General features: G+C 49.2%; 1 protein-coding gene across 1 annotated transcript in view; it reads right to left on the bottom strand.

Moving 5' to 3' along the window:
• CNGB1 (cyclic nucleotide gated channel subunit beta 1) overlaps positions 1-22,926 on the bottom strand; it is a 90,899-nt gene that overhangs the window by 17,807 nt on the left and 50,166 nt on the right. The window contains exons 24-30 of the mRNA XM_075576538.1: positions 13,539-13,581; positions 10,969-11,190; positions 9,477-9,627; positions 8,949-9,014; positions 8,429-8,586; positions 5,664-5,852; positions 3,938-4,146 (exon numbers count right to left, since the gene is read on the bottom strand). Coding sequence (XP_075432653.1) covers positions 3,938-4,146; positions 5,664-5,852; positions 8,429-8,586; positions 8,949-9,014; positions 9,477-9,627; positions 10,969-11,190; positions 13,539-13,581 — 1,038 coding nt within the window. The remainder of the gene's footprint in view (positions 1-3,937; positions 4,147-5,663; positions 5,853-8,428; positions 8,587-8,948; positions 9,015-9,476; positions 9,628-10,968; positions 11,191-13,538; positions 13,582-22,926) is intronic.

The following is a 22,926-nucleotide window of genomic DNA, read 5'->3' on the forward strand; positions in this document are numbered from 1 at the left end:
TCTTGATACACTAGTGTTTTCTTGGGCTGGTTTTGACCCCGTGGCAGGCCACGTGATATGCGCCCATGAGCCCTTCAAAGCGGAATCGGACCTTTGGTCACAGCGGTCTCGCCGTGATTCAAGTCTCTGCTGGCGGTTGTCCGCCGAGAGACCTTTCGCCGCAGCCACTCTGCCGCTGGACACTCAGCCGCCGGCCGTTTCGCCAATAACGTAAGGTAATTTAAGGGGTTTTAGCGGTTAGGAGATTTAAGGATATTGATTTAGGCAAGGAGTTAGGTTTTTAGGGAAGGGGATTAGGGTAAGGGGTTTGGAATAAGGGATTAGGGTAAGAGGTTTTAGTGTAATGGTTTAGGCCGGGTAAGGGGTAAAGTTTTGGGGGTAAAGATGAGGGGCTTTTAGGATAAAGGGGTAAGACTAGGGAGCTTAACTCGGCAGCAAAGCAGCCGGTGGAGAGATGTCCAGGTGCCGAGGTGTGTGGCGGCTAAATACCGGCAGCGATTTGGTCGCGGCAAAACAGCCATGACCAAATGTCCGAGACCGCCTTTGAAAGGGCCACACTTTGCCAACACACACACACACATTTATATATATATATATATATGATGCACAGGCAGAAGGGACGTTGCATCCGCGGGTAGGAGCTCTTCACCGCTCCGGTCAGCTGCATCATGCCGGCGTGTTGATGAATACTGTCCCGCTCCTCTTACACAGGGAACTAGTCTTAGCACAGGAGAGGAGCGGGGCAGTGCAGTATTTATCAGCGCACTGCCATCAAACAGCTGAGGGAGCAGCAAGAAGCTACAATCCACACTAGCAACAGCTCTGCTGCTTCTGCACTGGGAAGACGGGACTGCTCGGGCGGGCAGAGGTTGGGGGCCCACAGGTGAAGCATCTGAGAGCCGTCTGTTGTCCACCAATGTTCTACATGAAACTTGTAAGATCTTCATAATGGCAATAACCGCACCACATCTACAGCAACATGCTTTTAAAGGAATCTGTCCGCATGGTGGTTAAAGTAGCAATTCCGTCTGAGTTACCAACATGTGATGAAAGAGACCACACTGTTCTGGAGATACTTTATCATTAATCAATGGCCATCACCAAGGAAATCCAGCCAGTGAGCTAGCAGCAACGTTGTTGGACACAATGGCTCTTCCAATGACTTTCGGCATTGGTAGTTTGCCCTCTGGCACTGACCACCAATGGTCAAAATGAATTCTCTCCAGAATAGCGGCTCTCCATGGTGCTTGACCAGTGCATACATGCACATGGAGACTTCATGCTTTAGAATAAAAAAACAAATAGATACAGTAATTGCGGCCACAGCATCCACATGCAGGCAGCGGTCACTCTTTCAGAGGGTCAATCATTACATAACATACCTTGCTGAAGTAATTCAATAGCTCTAGTCCAACACAATGAAATAGGTAAAGGTTAAGATGCATTTTATTGTATAATATGCTATTAAAAATGTTAATCTGAGCCACACTGTGCCATCATTTTATGGGAAGAGGCCCCTGCTAGAATTTTGGTTACAATATAGCATCGGAGACATGTTAACCTCTATGTGTGGGGTTCAATGGGGCTGAGTAAAAGGGAATCAACAATCTTTTCCAATACAGAATAACACTGACTCGTGTTCCCTTCTCCATCACTGGGAAGCAGCTTCACAGCCATTATAAGCCTCTATATTCTATATGCCGTGGGACTGCTTCCCTCTACTGGGGAAGTGTTTGGTCCCATCCAGTTAAATAGAGCTGTTCCCTTCTCCGGCACTGGGAGGGAGCTGTACGGCATCCGCAGGCCGCTCTTCAATATGCTGTGAAGATGTTTCCCCTGTGCTGGAGAAGAGAATAACTCAATTCAAATGATGGAGCTGATCTCTTTTGACAGTACAGGGAAGACTTATTTACAGTATATTGAATAGGAGCCATAGATTGATATTGTTAGACTCTCAACGAGTAAAACAAAAACCATAGAACAGCAAATTAGTCTTAATTTCATGGTCAGCATTTCACTCTACACTAGGATCTTGTTGAAGACAAACCAAGCATAGGAAACACAACCACAATATATGACAGGTTGGGACTGGCCCACTGGGTACTCAGGGAAATCCACGATGGGCCTTGGTATGAGGCAAGTCCTCAAGGTAGACTGGCCAAGTGTCCTGAAATGACCGGGAGACTCTGGAGACAGGCTGAAGTTCGCAGTGCAGTCTGTGTGTGAGTCCGGTTGCAGGAGCAGTCAGTCTGTCTATGTCTGAGTCAGAATGCTCTGCATATATCTGTATACAGTATGTAGTGTACATTGCATATCCACAAACGTGTGTTAGGGTTTACTCTTGGATGTAATCTTACGTGTTAGGTCATACCCAAAATTACTCACATCCAGATAGTGATATACGGCTTTTACAGGGATGGTGGAACACCACTGTTAGGCACTATTTACCCAACACCATTATTTCCCCGTGTTATTTTCCTCTCCTCTTTATCTCAAGTTCAGTTAAACATCTATTTAGCTGTCTGGACAGGAGAAATGCCGTCGGACATAATGTCCCGTTATTGGTAGATAAGTTAAAGCAGTAACATGGCGTTAAGCCAATGAGATACAGTATGCAGCAGCTGTTGTGTTTACATATTATTAGGTATGCAGGAACCTCAGGGAAATTACCGTCCAGTCCTAATTTAAGTAACGGGATTTTATGGGTTCTGATTTACCGGAGCTTTGTGGTTCTGGCCCATAGAGTACCCTTCACCATTAAAACTAATGTTAACTGGGTGGAGTGACTTATTTTCTTATACAAGAGTTACAATGGGAGCCAAATATACTGGAGGGTTTCAGAAAAGTTGCAAAGAGAAAGTTGTTTTTCTATTCCGTGATTTATTTAGGGAACAAGTGATATCAAGAAAGGAAGACTAAGGCATAAAGCCACAGAATTGAGTATGAACACACACACAAAAATGGTGTATTTTTAAATAGAACAAATGGGAGGATCCAGGGCACTACGGATTTTTAAGAAATGAAATTTATTCTAGGCACACACAACGTTTCGAGCTGTACAAAGCTTTCTCAAGGCCAGTCACTTGAGAAAGAGCTTTGTACAGCTCGAAACGTTGTGTGTGCCTAGAATAAATTTCATTTCTTAAAAATCCGTAGTGCCCTGGATCCTCCCATTTGTTCATATATCTTGAAATCACACCAGACAGGTTTTTTCCCTGAACCACGGAGCACCGGTACCTCAAATTGCAAGTATACTGCTTTATTATACTCATACAGGTGTGCTAGACATAACCCTCTTGTTTGATCGTATTTTTAAATAGGCCACAGAACAAAGAATCTTCAGTGTGTACCCGCAGGGATAAGCATTCTAGTCTTCCCTGACCTCATAGGGTTTTGACTTCCATAATGGTAATAACATGAATATCCTTTGGACCCAGGATTTGGAAAAGTCCCAGATATAAAGATGTAGTCCTTTAACCTATGACTGCGTTCAGCCACGGGCATGCTCTCCCGTATGCAGGACGTTAAGAAACACCTCATGGTATGGATTGCGGTAGAACACTTTCTGTGACAGTCTCAGGGAAGGTTAAATAATCTACATTTGTATCTCAATGCTTTAAACTATTATAGGAAACTAAAACACTTGGAAATGTATGAGAACTGAGGATAGATCTGGTTAACTTCCAGGACCCTAAGGTCCCTTCTTCTGTACGACTGTTGAACACTTTAGTACACTTGCCTAAAATAGGGACTTTAGTGGTTCGGCAAGCTTGCTATTCTCTTATAACATCAGTTATCCCTTAAAAGTATTGTGTTTGCCCTACATTTGTTTTTATTTTATTATGAGACAAACTTTCACTTCCGTGGCCTCACACGGTACCAATCGCCACCCGAAAGGAATAGTCAGATGGACCTTCGGTGAGGGTGACACACTTACAATGATGTCGCCTCCTCGGACAAACTGCAGCCGGACTTGGAAGACGACAATGTCTAGCAGGTAGATGAGGTCGCACAGGTAGTCAATTAGCAGCCAGTAGTAGATGTTACTGGGGGTCTGGTAAGGGAAGGCCCAGCGCACGGGGATGAGCCAGCAGTTCCAGTTCCACGCCATGACCACAAAGAAGAGCCACAACACGTACATCAGATCTGCATTCAGGAGAACATAGGGCAGCTGTAACAAGTTGGACAGATGCTGTAGACCAGGGCTACTCAACTTCTCTACACTGAGGTCTACTTTAGCTCTACCAAAATATTTACCATCCAGATTTTTGGTCACATTGCTGCCCATGCTGAGCAGAGAGGGGGATAGGAGGAAGCTGCTCCCATAACAGCTTTTTGGACCTAAAGGCAAGCTACACCCTAATCATTTTAAGTGCTTTCCTTCTTTTTATTTCAAAATAAAATAATGTAAGAGACGTCGAGCTGAAGGATAATGGGCAGTTACCATGTTGGTGATGTTATACAAGTTACAGGATGGTCCAGGTGTCTTCGACATAACTTTCAACTCTACATACAGTAGATGGCCAGAAGATGCACTGTAGATACAATAGGTATCAGTATAGATGCCTCCAACAGTGGTGATACATTACTGCTCAGTCCCAAATGAAAACGTAATCTTAAAATCCCACCCCTTTGAAAAACTCATCATTCAACTTGTCCCGCTGTGCCTCGGCACAGAGAGTCAGATGAACTCTTCACAGATGCAGCAAGTACTCTAGGAGACTTGTTTTTAAATCCTTTCACTGACACTCAGGGAGGTACCACAGATTATATGGGAATGGGCCAGAAGAAGGGAAGAGGAAGCCCGAAAACGTAGTCTGAGTGACAATTGTATCATGTTGTAGCTATTGTTTGTAAATAGATGTTTTTTTTAACGATGCTTCAATCGTCAATACCCAATATGATGAATTTAAATACTTGTATTCTTTTATTTTTTTTGAGCGCTGGGACTCAATATATATTATTTTATTGGTAGTTAGATTTATCTTACCTTACAAAACAAAATGTAAATTAAAGTTTCTTTTAACTGGGATGTAATCAGACAGAAATTACACCACCTTAATAATATGTGTATACACTTCGGGGTTTATATTTCAAGCTCCAAAGGGTCTATGTTGAACCGAGAGTAATTTAGAGCAATGTACGAAGGTAGCAGCAGGTCTCACAAAAGTTTTGATCAGGAACAATTTGTCAAAACTTTTTAAGTTTCAAATTGGCCTAATATAAACACTTTGAGCACTAATGCACCAATATAAGACTTTAAACCACAATATTGTTGCAGTGGCCCTTATTCAATATGCTGTGGAAATGTCTTCCCCATGCCGTAGAATGGATGAGCTCCTTCCAAATGTATGGGATTAAAATATTCTCCAGCACAGGGAGGTTGTCTGTACAATATATTCAGAAGGGGCAAATGAGTCGCAGGTTTGTACAGTAGATAAAAAGAAAGTAGTGGTACGCCATTCCCCGTGCGTGGAACAGCATACCTACCATGAACATCACACTTCCTTCACTGCTTATGGCTCCTTTAAGGCTATCGCTCCCACTGCCCGAGACTCAGGGTCATATATCCTATGTGCTGCTATCTGGCCATAAGACGCCTTATGGCTTTGCACTAGTGATGGTCCTCTGCCCCTCCTTCCCTGCCACATGCAGATCCTTACTGGTTAGCGGGTCGATGCTGGATGGGAATCTGTAACTCAGAAGACGTTGCCTCCAGGGCCGAATTTTGAACTTGCAGCAGAGCATCTCGCAGTAATGTTCGTCCTGAACAAGGGCCTCTCCTGGTGCCTTCTTCTCTTCAACGGGGGGAGGGGGTGGGGGAGGGGGCGGAGGAGCCTTTTTAGAGGGGGCTAAAGAATAGCAAAAATTCAGCAGATGGCAGAATACAAACAGCGATGGTATATTTATATAGTTCATACACATAGCCAGCTGTATACACAGACGTCGATATAATCATATACACCGCTGGCAGTACATCATCACATTATGTACACAGTGTATGTACTACACATCAGTGTCCTTATATACACTTAGCCAACAACATAGTCATATACAGCATAGTACTAAATACAATTTAATGCAGTATAATTGTGTGTGTGTGTGTGTGTGTGTGTGTGTGTGTGTGTGTGTGTGTGTGTGACAGATTCACTATCTCTGTATGCTGGAGTAGATCAATATGTGTGCTCTCCAGCATGCAGGCAGTTAACGCCCTCCTGGAGAGGCTAGCTACAGGTGCAACCAATTAAGTCAGAACTCCTGAATGAACAGTAGGTTTAAAAGGCAGGAAAATGCCAAAGACAGAGAGAGAGTTTTTCCCAAGCCCGGGTAGAGAGACTCGTCCCCAACCAGGAGGATACTTGTTGGTCTAAACCCAAGGCCTGCAGGGAGCAGAGTCTTAGGACCATCTGAGAACTACACCCAGAAAACAGAAGCGCCACGGGCGTGAAGAAACTGCTGGACAAAGCCCTGCTCCAAGGAACCGGCGTTCCAGACCTAAGGAGGAAGCAGAGCTCTGATGGACTCGCAAGGGACACGCATGGGACGCAGTTCCCACCTGTCAGAAAAGGACTTTAATATTATTACCTATTATTATGTCTCTAACATGAGGGTATGTTTTGGGGCTGGTTACTGGCCAGCCAGGTATATAGGGGCTGTGCAGTCTAGTAAGTCTCTCAAGGGGAGTAGGGTTTTATTTGATCTTTTTGTGTTCTTCCTTAAAGGGACAGTGTGCTTATTATTCTGTTGTGTTTATGGAGAATAAACCACTGGAATTAAAGCCTAACTCATTGTTTGGGCCTCATACTGCTGTGAGGCCACCCTGCCACTATATTATTTATATTTATATATATATATATATATATATATATATATATATATATATATATATATATATATATATATGACAGTATTTTTTATACTGACATTCACCAACTATTACCATTTATGTACAGCCAGTAGTATACACATACTACATACACTCAGGATACAGTGTACTGACACACCTTATAAACATAGAAGTCCATATACTCACATCTTCATGTTATCTACACAAAGCTAGCAGTTTACTTGCCACTGTGGTAGACTGTATACTGGGCTTGATGGACCCAGTGTTTGCAGTTCTTATTTCCTAGTATGCTTCCTAGTTTATACACAGCTGTCAGTATACTCTATGCTGTATGAAAACTGTTGTATGGTGCTCTAGAAAAAAACCACAGTATGGTAGGCATGAAGTTTGGAAAAATTAACCCATCGAGTAGATAACTGTCCAACAAGATGTAAACTGGTATATTATGGGGTTGTTGGCACTTCAGTGTACCTTAGCCAGAGCTTTCAGCACTGGTGGTTGGGCACTTATGCCCCCCCCTTCACGTCTTCATGCGCATTGGCGTCGCGTGTTTATATTGGTTATACACTCGCGCCGCGTCATCCAGCATGTTGACGTCACGCGTTCCGTGTCACGTGACGTACCCGGAAGTGCTGGCGAATGGCCCCTCTGGCGGCGCGATCTTGTACAAATTGCACTCCAGATGGTAAGTGTGCATTCACCTTGATAAAGGGCTATTCATAGCCTGAAACGCGTTGGTGTTTTTTGTTTGTTATTTTGATCCATTAAACTAGCTCCATTTTTTATTATGGGAACGCATTCTTGTTGTTGTTTGCTGATCTGAATACTATATAGAGAAACCTTGCTCTGACTCCTTGGTGGTAAAAGCGTGCTGCCTAGGGAGAGTGGTAATATAAGCATAGAGGTGTACCTAAGAGGGGCACAGAAAGATCCCTAATATAGGCGCACTGCAGACCTTTATAAAATAATATGATCAGGGGTGAAAAAATGTTTATAAAATATTTTATTAATTAAAGTGTGGAGTGTACTTAAAAACGATATGTATACTCTATATAAGGTATACGTCTAGTAGCTAATGTCACTCAATATCAATATACACTGCATCATTGTTCAATTGAGGCTAGAGGTGCCCCTCTTAGGTACACCTCTATGCTTATTTGCTGATCTGCCAGCACTGGATGTAGTGCTCCGTTTTTTCTCTCCTTCCTACTCTATGCAGTATACTCAAAATCAACCTCTGTGCACACAGTGTACTGTTCACAGATGTAAACATTGACATTATTCGCTCAGATAATACAACATATCCCACTACAATGCAGAATATCACAGATTTCCCAGAGCATTCAATGGCATTGTTGGTGCAGAATATCAAACCCCCCCCCCCTAATGTACAAACAGGGACAATTAAGCCTGCTACATCTCTACGTACATGCTCAAAGCACACAGCCTACAATATACTCACAAACATACTTCACTCACAGTCTGCACAAAAGTCAATAGCTTAGTCAGTGCACAAAAAGTCTGACAAACACTGTACACTATAGACAGTGTACGCAGCAGCGGAGCCAGCAGTATACTCACAGGCGGTCGGACTCTCCCCATCCGAAGATATCTCGGGGTCTATCAGTCGCTCCTTCACTCGCTCTGTCCGGTCCTTGAAGAGTCGGACGAGCTCCTGCAGGCGCTCTGTGATCACCGCGCTGCTCTGGCTGATTGCCGAAGCTGACCGCTCCATCGCCCTGAATGCCCGTGGGGGGGGGGGGGCAATAAGAGTCAGCACCAAGCTTCTAGCCAATAATCTATTACAAACGGTGAGGACTTGTGACTTATAGGTTCAATTCCTGCTGCCTTACAATGCTATTCCAAAAGACACCATACCAAACAGCCAACTCAAGTGAATGAGTCTTCTGGCACCGGAAGGTGTCTAATGGAATAGCACTGCTTAGTAAATATTGCCCTGTATGTTCAAAGACACACTGTAACTACTACTCCACATATTGTGGACTTGAAGAAGAGAACTGGGTGGTTCTGCAATTGATAAAATCAGCGGTGTTGGTTTAGCGGTGTATGCGTTAGTAACTTCGTATCTCTGGTTTCTTACTCTTCGTCCTCAGGTCCATCATCCCACATCTCCTCCACATGGTCTCCCTGGGACTGTGTCCTCTTCCTACACAGAGGGTCAGAAAGACAGCCAAGTTACTTTTACCAATGGACGCCCTACCACCCACACATATGACCCTTACATTTGTAGACGCACAGGTTACACGTGGGTAATACAAATGAAAGGAAGCAAGAGAATTTACATCATTGGGATCTATGTCCCAAAGCAATATTGGATGAATACGTTTTTTTTCCCCATACATTATGTGTATACGGAAACTCGAAGACTGTGAGCTTCCAAATTCTCCTTTTTCTCAGTAGTGATCAGCAGTAGAAAAGAATTTGATCAAACATCCAATTATTTTCTACGGCTGAAGGCGGATACAAGGAATTCGAGCACTGCATCATTTTTACACCAACACTGAAATGAATTAAATCAGACGTGACTCTCAGTCTGGAAAGAATATTCAGACAGATGGTGTCACAAAAATACATTGGTGACACAGACAGACGTATTTCCCCCCATTACCTCATTGCGGGCACAGACGTCCCAGGCACGGTAAGAGTCCTGTGTCTGTACGGCGACAGAGGCGGCTTCAAATGTGGTAGCTCAGCAGCAGATACGCTGCCCGAGTCCACATCTTCCACACTGACGGCAGGATGACCAGAGCACATCACATCTAGGAGGGAGTTAAACCATTGTACGTGATTAAAGGAAACACAGAGCACTTCAAATAATAGTAAGATGTAGTAAGCACATTGGGGACACGTGTCAGAGTGCTGATACATGCACCTTGCACATTGGGGACACGTGTCAGAGTGCTGATACATGCACCTTGCACATTGGGGACACGTGTCAGAGTGCTGATACATGCACCTTGCACATTGGGGACACGTGTCAGAGTGCTGATACATGCACCTTGCACATTGGGGACAAGAGTTAGAGTGCTGATACATGCACCTTGCACATTGGGGACACGTGTCAGAGTGCTGATACATGCGCCTTGCACACTGGGGAAACGTGTCAGAGTGCTGATACATGCACCTTGCACATTGGGGACACGTGTCAGAGTGCTGATACATGCACCTTGCACATTGGGGACACGTGTCAGAGTGCTGATACATGCACCTTGCACATTGGGGACACGTGTCAGAGTGCTGATACATGCACCTTGCACATTGGGGAAACGTGTCAGAGTGCTGATACATGCACCTTGCACATTGGGGACACGTGTCAGAGTGCTGATACATGCGCCTTGCACATTGGGGATACGTGTCAGAGTGCTGATACATGCGCCTTGCACATTGGGGACACGTGTCAGAGTGCTGATACATGCACCTTGCACATTGGGGACACGTGTCAGAGTGCTGATACACGCACCTTGCTGCGCAGCGAGCATTTCTGGTTGTATCAATATAAACCATCTTCAAATATAAGAAAGCTGCTGATCGCGATTACTAGATTAGATTACTAGATTAAAGGTGAACAACAGTCAGACTGGGTGGATTAAGTGAATGCAAAGAAAGTGTCCGACAGAACTGTAATCTCAGAGATATAAATATGTAAACTATGCGAAATTAGCCCTTTTACAAGTTACCAAAAAAGCAGCGACTGCAGTAAGTCAGGGTTCACGGACTGCTTTAAGGCAGGGGTGCGCTAACTGGGGGGCGGGAGATTTTACTGGGGGGCGCGTGTGGTTGCAGAGGTCCCGCGCTCTTCCCCAAGGATTTTACGGGGGACCGCGTGAGGCCTCTGCAACAATAAAACTTACTCGGATTCAGACGCTGTGACATGTCCCCATGGCAAGGCGGGGTCAAATGACGCCGCGGGTTCATGTGACGTCACAGGAAAACATGAGGTAACTCAATGTACTACTTCCTGCTAACACATTTTATAAATAAATAGGTATTTACGGTATTAGCCTAGTGAAGTGTATGATTTGAGTAGGAGGAGGAGAAAGGCTGGGGGGAAACTATTGGATAGGGAGGGGAGTAGAGGTCTAGAAGCGGAGTCAGTCTACCTAATGCATGGGGTGGAGAGCCGCTATCCCCCCGGAAGGCGGGGTTCAGCACTCCGTGTTTGAAGCTCAGAGAGAGAGGAGGGGCTCGGTAATTGGGAACATTGGGAAGGTGTTCTATGGCATCAGGATAAGCAGCTGGGGAGCGGCATCCGTCCCGGGACCCATCAGGCACCAGCCTGGACAGCTCTACATCAGCACTGTGGCGGGACATAGCGGTAGGGCCTACAGAGAAAAAGCCAAGCAGAGGGACGAAGCTGAAACTTAACACAGAGAAGGGGAGTGGGCAATCAGCGGGGATGTCACATTAAAAACTCATCACGCACCCTCTGCTTACCTTAACACCCATAAACATCCACTAATGCCTTGAACCCACTCACACATGCAACCTTACATTGCTTGCTTTGACAATGACAATTCCCAATGATTTGACTCCTATTTTACCCTGAAAACCCAACAGCTCCAACCCAAACAGTAGAAGCTTTCACCGGGTCTGGAGAAATTAATATTATTGTATCAGTGGAAAGGTTTCTCTTTGACTTCAAAATGGCCGCCAACAACTTCCTCTTAACTGAGCCAATCAATACTGCAAACATCACTGTGCATCGTTGCGGAAAAATTCAGCGCTGTACAACTCCGGCGTCTCTTAATAACGTCCGTACTATTGATTACGTCACTGAAAAGGAAGTTGTTGGAGAACATTTGCTTCATCCCCCGGTAGCTCTCACGCTTACGCTGGGGAGGTACTCGAGGGCCTACTATAAATGATATGATGGGGGCAGCTTGAAGTGAGGCTACGATGCGGAGAGAACCCTCTGGACAGGCGGGTTTCAATATACTGTAAATATCGGATGAAGTGTACTCGGTGAGGACTGGACAGTGGACCAAGACCAGTCGCATCCCTCTCCTGCAACTTAAGGTCCCCTGTTCCTCTAACAGGGGCTATATTACAGGGCCCGTCCCTAACTGAAAACAACAAACGGTGACAGGACACATCTTAATACAAATGGCTATATACACAAACCTATTTACAGGACTCACAGTGAGGACCCCAGCGTGGGAGGTCTCAGACCACCAGCAAGAGGTGTGTGTTATATTTTGTGTGTATGTGGGGCAGGGGTTATTATTGCATTGTGTGGGAGAGAGGGGTATTGTATTGTGTGGGGCGGGGTATGCATTGTGTGGGAGGGGGTATGGCATTGTGTGGGAGGGATACATACCCAGTAACATTTTTAACTACAGTATATGTGATATGTAAAACAAAAAAAAAATCATTTATTTCTAATGGATTTTTTAATGAAAAACAAAAAGGTGCACACAACGTACCGGGGATTAAATAACAAATAATACAGAAACGTGTGTGTTCACAGATAAACTGATTAATAGTGAAAGATGGGTGAACAATATCACCAATGATAAGATTTAAGGCTCAATAATAAAAACCCCAAAAATGTATAATGTAACTCAATATTTATTTAAAAATACACAAAAGGAAATGGAAATGAGTGATAACCACTAATTACACAACCTTCATAAAAATACGGACACAATTTGATAGAATAATGAAACTACAGTGAGTACAAATTGCAAGTAACTAATAACTCAGTTGAGGACATACAAAAAATAACAAACAAACCACAGAGGGGGAAGCCAAGATACTGACCAGGGAGAGTAAGGCTGCGCTTATAGTGCCGGCGATGCGACGCGTGACGTCACCCGTCGCCGCAAGCGAAAGTTGTATTTTGTTTCGTGGCGGGGGCGTGGGCGACTAGGCTACTGATTGGTTCAGGGGCAGTCACATGAGGCGACAGCCCCATGAAAAAGCAAATATTTACAGCTACCAAAAATCACGTCGCCCCGTCGCTTTGTCGCCATCGCGCTTACTACAAGCGCTTGCACCGGCGACAATGCATTTGTTTTCGGGCGACGTCGCATCGCCGGCACTATAAGCGCAACCTAAGAAGCGGTGCTGCTGTGATTAGCGCTGATGTTAATGTCCGGACTGCACTGACCAACCAGCTGTTGTTCCTCCGCTACAAATCCCCAGCACCCCGGCTCCAGCCAATGGGAAGGCGCGTTGAACAGCGTCACGTGACCTCTACACGTTTCACAACTACGTGCTTCGTCAGGGGGGTCACGTTGGAGGCTGTCCGCGCGTCACTTAACTCCTATGCCAACCAATGATTGTGGCCACATCCCCGATTGCCTACAACCGCATACAGCCGTGTAACACGGTTAGCGCACGTATAAACCAATAAAAATCCAAGAAAATGTATCTTTTTAATGTTATGAGTCTGGTGCGTTTATTCCACTGGTTCTGCAGCCAGGAGACTTTGAGGGCTATTTACTAAAATGAGATATCGATCGTCAATGGCCTTTCAAATGAATAGCTATGAACGATTGTTAATGACTTTTAAATGTTAGAAGACCCTTAGTTTTCTCAAGGACTGACATGGTTACAATAACTCTGCACTACACATATACGCCCTGTAATATTCCCACAACACACACACACTCACACATACACACGCCCTCCAACCCTGAGACCACAAACCTGTCCCCTCGCACCTCACCTGCTTCTTCAACAGAGAAGATACTGACCGCCTGTTCCTCCGCCTGGAAAATAGAAAGTTTGGAAAATAAATGATAGATGGCTGTGCATATAACAAACTCTTTGATACAGCGCCAGTTACGGCAGGAAACCCGTCGGAGTTTAGCCTCAGTTTTTGTACGGGCACTATGTGTTAATTAAACTCTTATTGTTTTGACTTTTGATCCTGCCTCCAGTTCTCTTTTCTCCTCGCTGTGCTCCACGTTCCTTCTTTCATGTGTTCCGGAATTTCTGCTCACGGGAAGCACGCAGGGATGAATCCATTCGTTTGCTTCAATCAACTAGGATGGGTGAGTAAAGAAAACAACCAGGGAAGCGCTATATTAGTTGGGATCAGGCTCAGCAGCCAATTTAGGATGGGTGAGTACTGCATTCAAGATTTAGCTCGCTGCCTATGGAGGTTGCGCTATCTGTTTTTTTACCTGGATCTAGAGCTGCTGGGTTTATATGACCCCACCTGTTGTCCAGCTTTGTTGCGGGGCCCCACCTGGTTGTCTAGCTCAGCATACTCATTATTTTGATCCGGAGGTACAGTTCCGTAAACGGACTTACATCCCGATTTCTACTAAAGGAATTCATTATCCTGTATCCTAATGTGACTTGAGTCAGGATCTTTGTAGCGCTACATTGGAAGTTTACTTCTCCTTATATACATAGTTACTGTACATAGTTACATAGTGGATGAGGTTGAAAAAAGACTTGCGTCCATCAAGTTCAACCTATACTAACTTTAGACAACAGATACTTTATCCTATATCTATACTTACTTATTGATCCAGAGGAAGGCAAACAAAAAACCCCAGTGACACATCATCCAATGATATCTTATAAGGGGAAAAATAAATCTCTTCCTAACTCCAACAATTGGCAATCAGATTACTCCCTGGATCAACATCCTTCCCATGTTTACTTACTTGGTATATCCCTGTATACCTTTCCTTTCTAAAAAGACGTACATCCATCAAGTTCAACCTATGCTAAATTTAGACAACAGATACTTTATCCTATATCTATACTTACTTATTGATCCAGAGGAAGGCAAACAAAAAACCCCAGAGTCATATCATCCAATTATATCTCATAGGAGAAAAATAAATTCCTTCCCGACTCCAAGAATTGGCAATCAGATTACTCCCTGGATCAACATCCTTCCCATGTTCACTTATTTGGTATAACTTTCCTTTTTAAAAAGATGTCCAACCTTTTTTTGAACACCTCTATTGTATCTGCCATCACAGTCTTCAAGCGGCCCCCCTAGCCATAGGCGGGGGGGCTTCATGACCGGGGGGGGTCCGGCCTTCCCCTCGCTGGCCCGCCCCCACACCTCCCTCCCCAGGACAGGGGAGGAGTTCCAGGAAGGCCTACTTAAGGCCAGGCTGGCGGGCAGCACATCCTCTTTGGCTGCCCGCCAGACGATTTGGACGTCCCGCTCCTCCCTGCAGTTTAAACTAAGGTAAGGCCCCGAAAGGGGGGTCAATCCTGGGCACTCCCCCCTCCTGTATAGCCGCGATTTTTGAATCGGCGGCGAGGGGGGAGGCGGGATGCAGGGAGGAGAGGGACCCCGTAGGGTAGCGGCCCGTCCCCATCCTCCATCTGCGGCGCGCAGCATGCAGCTGGGGGGGTCGGACTTAAGCCTGTGCCGCGGCGGCTGCAGGCGGGGAGGGGTTGGTCTCGGGGGACAGAGGGGGTCTGGCGGGCAGTAGGGGCCTGACGGGTTTTTCCCCGCTTCTCCTGGGGGGGGGGGGAGGGGGGCTACCTGCTCCCGCAGCGTTGTGCGGGCGGGTGCCTCCTCCATCCGCATAGCCCCGCGGCGGCTGCCATGGGTAGGGGCACCCGGCGGGGAGAGGCAGAGGGATGTTGGTTGCGGGGAGAGGGGGTTCCGGCCGAGGCATGCGGCCCGCGTGTGTCCCATGCGGGCGGCTGCTCGCGGCCCGTTCGGGGGCTGGGGCGCAGTCCCACGTGGTGGAATGTAGCGCGGGCAGAGGCCCCTCCAACCCCTCCCCCCCCCCCCTTTTCGTTTAGTGGCCTCGGGGCACGGGGGTTGGGGTGGACCGGTCAGCCATGCGGCTGGAGAGGCGGCTGCTCCCGCGCCCCCCCCTTCCCCCACACTTGTGGGGTCGTTAAAATGTATGCGTGAGGTGGGCTGTACAGGGGGGGCCGGCCGAAAAAAAAAATCTATAATAAATAAATAACGTTGTATGGGTATATATGGGTGTGATATGGGTGTGTATATATATGTATATGTGTGTATATATATATGTATGGGGGTGTATATATATATATATATATGTATGTATGTGTGGTATGGGTATATATATGTATATGTGCGTGGGTATATATGTGGATGTACGTACAGGTATTTATGGGTGTTATGTGCAGGTATGTGGGTGTGTATGTACATGTGTATATGGGTATGCACGTATACGTAAGTGGAGATATACGCATGTATAGGCTAGTGCAGCCGCTCTTAGTGGTTGCGGCATTAGGCCGGGGGTAAGCGCAAAGAGGGGGCGGCCAAGGTTGGCGCTTCACAGTCTGCCCCCGCAGTTAGTTTCGGCGGGGGGACACACGCTGATGCGCTCGGGGCGATTATGTGCAGGTTTGTGTGTGCGGGTATATATATGTGTATACGGGTACGTATATATGTGTACATGGGTACAGGTAAATCGGTGTACGTGTATGTAGGCATGTATACTATAAGCTATATAAATATACTGTAGTTCGGCGGGGGGGGACACGCTGAGGCGCTGGGAGCGATGGCAAGTGGATGCTTGACTGCTCCCAGCGGCCGCTTCCTTCTGGTATCCCGTGCGGGGGTAGCAGTTGCCCGCCCGTGCGGGGTGGGGGATGGCGAAGTTGGGACAGAAAGGCTGGCATAAGATTTGCATAGGAGGGAGCGCGGTCTGACTGGCGACGTGTCCCCCCCACTTATGGTCTCAGACGGTGCAGAGAATTATATAATGTCAATAGAGCTCTTTATCTAGGGACATTATAGACTATATAGATATATTGTGGTAATTATTAGATGATAAATACTTGTTAATGGGAATCGCAATGTTTAGCATTTATGCTTGGTTACTTTATCTGAATTCCCCAATTAATTCATGGATGGGCGCATGGGGAGGCGTGCGTGCGGAGGCGCATGTGTGGGGGATAGGTGTGTGGGCACAGGTAGTTGGATATATGGATATACGTGTAGGCACATCAGAAGTATGTATGTAGGCACATGTGGATGTTTATATGTGTAGGGGCACACGTAGAAGTGTGCGGGTGTATAGGGGCACACGTAGATGTGCGCTTGCGTGTGTGGGCACACGTAGATGCGTGCGGGTATGTATGGCCACACGTAGAGGTGCGCGAGTGCGTATGGGCACACGTAGGCAGGTGCACGTGGATGCGCGCGTGTATGAGCACGCGTGGATGCGCGCGTGTGTAGGGGCACACGTGGATGCGCGCGTGTGTATGGGCACTCGTAGATGTCAGTAGAGCTCTTTATCTAGTGACATTATAAACTATATAACTATACTGTAGTAATTATTAGATGATAAATACCACACGTAAATGCGCGCGTGGGTATAGGGGTGCATGTAAATGCGCGCGTGTATGTGGACATGCGTAAATGCGCGTGTGTATGGACACGCGTAGATGCGCGCGTGTGTATGGGCACGCGTAAATGCGCGCGTGTGTATGGACACGCGTAGATGCGCGCGTGTGTATGGACACGCGTAGATGCGCGCGTGTGTATGGACGCGCGTAGATGCGCGCGTGTGTATGGACACACGTAAATGCGCGCGTGTGTATATGGGCACACGTAGATGCGCGCGCGTGTGTATGTGGGCACACGTAGATGCGCGCGAGTATATGGGAACACGGAAATGCGCGCGTGTATATGGGTTCACGGAAATGCGCGCGTGTATATGGGCTCACGGAAATGCGCCCATGTGTATATGGGCACACGGAAATGCGCGCGTGTGTATATGGGCACACGGAAATGCGCGCGTGTGTATACGGGCACACGCAGGGCGCGCACGTGCGTGGGTAGAGGGGCACACGCAGGTGCGCGCGGGTTTATATGGGTGCGCGTGGATGTATATGGGTGCGCGCGGATGTGTATGGGCACGCGGAAATGCGCGCGCGTGTGTGTATATGGGCACACGGAAATGCGCGCGTGTGTATATGGGCACACGGAAATGCGCGCGGGTGTATATGGGCACACGGAAATGCGCGCGGGTGCGTACGGTTTGCTGTGCGGGGAGAGGGGCTGGCGGAGGCAAGCGGTCACAGCGCGTGAGGCCCTGGGTTGCTAATCCTGGGGCAGGCAATAGTCACGACCCGTGCAAGCAGGGCCGGGTAGGGACGGGCCGGTGCCCCGTCGCGCAAAAATTTTGGACAGGCATACGGGAAGCGGGCTGCATGGCATCAATGGCAGAGCAGTTACGCCTTCTTCAAGTCGAGGCGGAAAACCATGACGAGGCATGGTTGGATCGGTGGTTGCATGCGTTGTTCTCTGCGATATACGTGTAGGCACATCAGAAGTCTGTATGTAGGCACATGTGGATGTTTATATGGGTAGGGGCACACGTAGAAGTGTGCGGGTGTATAGGGGCACACGTAGATGTGCGCTTGCGTGCGTGGGCACACGTAGATGCGTGCGGGTATTTATGGCCACACGTAGATGTGCGCGAGTGCGTATGGGCGCACGTGTGTATGAGCACGCGTGGATGCGCGCGTGTGTATGAGCACACGTGGATGCGCGCGCGCGTGTGTATGGGCACACGTAGATGTCAGTAGAGCTCTTTATCTAGTGACATTATAAACTATATAAATATACTGTAGTAATTATTAGATGATAAATACCAAGCGTAAATGCGCGCGTGGGTATAGGGGTGCACGTAAATGCGCGCATGGGTATAGGGGTGCACGTAAATGCGCGTGTGTATATGGGCATACGTAGATGCGCGCGTGTATATGGACATGCGTAAATGCGCGCGTGTATATGGACATGCGTAAATGCGCGCGTGTATATGGACACGTAGATGCGCGCGTGTGTATATGGGCACACGTAGATGCGCGCGTGTGTATATGGGCGCGCGTGTGTATATGGGCACACGTAGATGCGCGCGTGTGTATATGGGCACACGTAGATGCGCGCGTGTGTATACGGGCACACGTAGATGTGCGCGTGTATATGGGAACACGGAAATGCGCGCGTGTATATGGGCTCACGGAAATGCGCGCGTGTATATGGGCTCACGGAAATGCGCGCGTGTGTATGGGCTCACGGAAATGCGCGCGTGTGTATATGGGCTCACGGAGATGCGCGCGTGTGTATATGGGCACACGGGAATGCGCGCGTGTGTATATGGGCACACGGGAATGCGCGCGTGTGTATATGGGCACATGGAAATGCGCGCGTGTGTATATGGGCACACGGAAATGCGCGCGTGTGTATATGGGCACACGGAAATGCGCGCGTGTGTATATGGGCACACGGAAATGCGCGTGTGTGTATACGGGCACACGCAGGGTGCGTGTGTAGCGGGGCACACGCAGGGTGCGTGTGTAGCGGGGCACACGCAGGTGCGCGCGGGTTTATATGGGTGCGCGTGGATGTTTATGGGTGCGCGCGGGTGTGTATGGGCACACGGAAATGCGCGCGGGTGTATATGGGCACATGGAAATGCGCGCGTGTGTATATGGGCACACGGAAATGCGCGCGTGTGTATATGGGCACACGGAAATGCGCGCGTGTGTATATGGGCACACGGAAATGAGCGTGTGTGTATATGGGCACACGGAAATGCGCGCGTCTGTGTATACGGGCACACGCAGGGTGCGTGGGTAGCGGGGCACACGCAGGTGCGCGCGGGTTTATATGGGTTCGCGTGGATGTTTATGGGTGCGCGCGGGTGTGTATGGGCACACGGAAATGCGCGCGGGTGTATATGGGCACACGGAAATGCGCGCGCGTGTGTATATGGGCACACGGAAATGCGCGCGGGTGTATATGGGCACACGGAAATGCGCGCGGGTGCGTACGGTTTGCTGTGCGGGGAGAGGGGCTGGCGAAGGCACGCGGTCACAGCGCGTGAGGCCCTGGGTTGCTAATCCTGGGGCAGGCAATAGTCACGACCCGTGCAAGCAGGGCCGGGTAGGGACGGGCCGGTGCCCCGTCGCGCGAAAATTTTGGACAGGCATACGGGAAGCGGGCAGCATGGCAGCAATGGCAGAGCAGTTACGCCTTCTTCAAGTCGAGGCGGAAAACCATGACGAGGCATGGTTGGATCGGTGGCTGCAGGCGTTCTCCGTGAAACCAGCATGTGGCACTAAGGCTGCTCCCCGCGGGAAGGGGAAGCAGAGGGCGCTGCAGCACAACGCGTCAGGCGGCATGTAGAGAAGCCGCGCTCCACAGGAAGGGAGCGCGGAGGGTGCTGCAGTGCAAGGCGGCAGGCGAAGTTCAGCAACCGCACGCAGGGCGGCAGCCCTCGGTCACGGTACCGTGAGGCAGGGCGTCAAAGCGGAGGGCGCTGCAGCACAACGCAACAGGCGACAGTCGACAGCCCTCAGGCAGCATTGCGCGCTAGACAGGCGGCAGGCAGAGAAGCCGCGCTCCACAGGAAGGGAGCGCGGAGGGTGCTGCAGTGCAAGGCGGCAGGCGAAGTTCAGCAACCGCACGCAGGGCGGCAGCCCTCGGTCACGGTACCGCGAGGCAGGGCGTCACAGCGGCCTGGTCAGGCCTCAGCGAAGGTGGGGAGGACTTCGACCGCTGGGACGCAGGACACGGCGGATCGGCGCGCAGGTCGGCCCGCCAAGGAGGGGCGGCGACTTCCAGCCACCGTGACGCAGAACAGGGCGTCACGGCACGCCACACGGCCGCCCGTTGCTGACGCGGGCGGTGTCACTGTCAGGATTTCGCCTGCAGAGTCGGCAGGGCCAAGGAGACAAAGACGGCCAACCGCAACCGCGGTTGGTGCCAATGTTTCGTAGAGCAGAGAACCCAGCATGGTTCGACTACGTGGAGCCGGCATCGGGTGAAGGGCGAACCAAGTCGCAGCCCAGGTCTCTTCCTCACGGGAAGCCACAGGTGGCCACGGCCGGGGTCACTGGCACCGCGAATCCCATTCCAGTACCAACAGCCATCAGCCGGACCCCGGTGTCTTTCAATTCTTCAGCCACGGCCGGGGTCAGGGGCGAGGTAGCCGACCCACCCGGCAGCATCACGCACTGCACAGATGGTGGAACAGCCCCGGCAGGCGGTTGATGGAGACACGCCGTGGAAGGTACGGCATATGGCGTATCGGGTAATGGTAAGGAGTCGCGTTTAGGGCGGTATCGAGGAGATGCGTCAAGGCTTGCAGTGGGCGACACAGAGCGAGCAAGGGAAGAGGCGTGGCCCAGTCCACTGCCAGGGTCGATTCCCTAGGGGTCACTGAGGGCGGGTAAGAAGCCTGCAGCAGTAAAAAAGGCGAAATCCCAGATAGTGCTGGGTAAAGGCGGCCTGCGGCTCCGGAGGTGGGTATGTCCGGGACCGGGTGAGGGATAGTGCAGCGAAAAAAGCGATTCTCAGGGCATCTTTAAAAAGCATGGCAAGTTGAGTAACTACTGCCCCAGGCGCGATTGGCAGCCCCAGGTGGAATGGAGAGGGCAGGCTGGGCCGGTAGAGGAGCATCGGTCCCGCTGCTAGGCATGCCAGGCGGGGTAGACTTATTTGAGTTTCCGGGAGGGCTTCGAGAGGGTCTGGAGGGTTGGCGGTACGGGCCTAGTTTAAGGGGGGTTAAATAGACCCGTCGGTGGCGGCTCTTGGGGGGTGGGTGCTTGTTCTTGCCAGACTGGGAGCTGGGCCGTTTGAGCCCGGGGGGAGTACGAGTGGGCAAGGTCAGTTATCCATGACCTCGAGAGCCCGCTCGCGTAGGGGACACGAGGTCAGCGGTTCGAGGGCCGGCTGACCGTCCCCTCCCCCTCCTGTCAAAGGAGCACACTCTGGCAGGGAGTGCATTTACCCCATTAGGTTTTCTGTATAAATAAATAGCCGCGGCCATTTTACCTCCAGCTCCCGTTTCCTGTCTTTATTTGTACGTTGCATGTGGGTACAAGGCGGGGGGAGAGGGGAACCGCCTGGAACCTCCCTGGTCAAGCGGCCCCCCTAGCCATAGGCGGGGGGGCTTCATGACCGGGGGGGGTCCGGCCTTCCCCTCGCTGGCCCGCCCCCACACCTCCCTCCCCAGGACAGGGGAGGAGTTCCAGGAAGGCCTACTTAAGGCCAGGCTGGCGGGCAGCACATCCTCTTTGGCTGCCCGCCAGACGATTTCCCACCCACCCATCCCCTTAGTTAGTGATTGCAATCATGTAATGAACGGCAGCAGAAGGTTGAGCAGGGCAGGGTATTCCCAGGAATGTGGACATATGCATTGTATGCCGTGTTAATGGTTCTTTGTTCCGTTACAGCACGAACAGCTGATACTGTGCTGAGTGAAAGGACGAGGTTCCGAACAGGAGGGGTCATTGACCAGTTTTGCCTTTGTCGCGGCGGCTCTTGGGGGGTGGGTGCTTGTTCTTGCCAGACTGGGAGCTGGGCCGTTTGAGCCCGGGGGGAGTACGAGTGGGCAAGGTCAGTTATCCATGACCTCGAGAGCCCGCTCGCGTAGGGGACACGAGGTCAGCGGTTCGAGGGCCGGCTGACCGTCCCCTCCCCCTCCTGTCAAAGGAGCACACTCTGGCAGGGAGTGCATTTACCCCATTAGGTTTTCTGTATAAATAAATAGCCGCGGCCATTTTACCTCCAGCTCCCGTTTCCTGTCTTTATTTGTACGTTGCATGTGGGTACAAGGCGGGGGGAGAGGGGAACCGCCTGGAACCTCCCTGGTCATGGGTAATGAATTCCCACATTTAACTGCCCTTACTGTAAAGAACACTTTCCTTTGTTGCTGCTGAAATCTCCTTTCCTCCAACCTAAAAGTTATGGCCCCAAGTCCTTTGTACTGCCCTTTGGATGAATAGTTCTTTTGACAGCTCCTTGTACTGTCCCCGACTATATTTGTATACAGTTATCATATCCCCTCTTAGATGCCTCTTTTCTAATGTAAATAAATCTAATTTAGCTAGCCTCTCTTCATAAGTTAGATTGTCCATCCCCTTTATTAATTTGGTGGCTCTTCTCTGCACTCTCTCTAGTTCCATGTCTTTTCTAAGCAGTGGTGCCCAAAATTGTACTCCATATTCAAGGTGTGGCCTTACTAATTCGTTATAAAGGGGCATAATTATGTTTACTTCCCTTCCATCCATTGCCTGTTTAATGCAAGATAAGATCTTGTTTGCCTTTGCAGCTACTGCATGACTTTGGGCACTATTGC

The sequence above is a fragment of the Ascaphus truei genome, chromosome 19 (genome assembly GCF_040206685.1).
Source record: "Ascaphus truei isolate aAscTru1 chromosome 19, aAscTru1.hap1, whole genome shotgun sequence".
Classification (NCBI taxonomy): domain Eukaryota; kingdom Metazoa; phylum Chordata; class Amphibia; order Anura; family Ascaphidae; genus Ascaphus; species Ascaphus truei.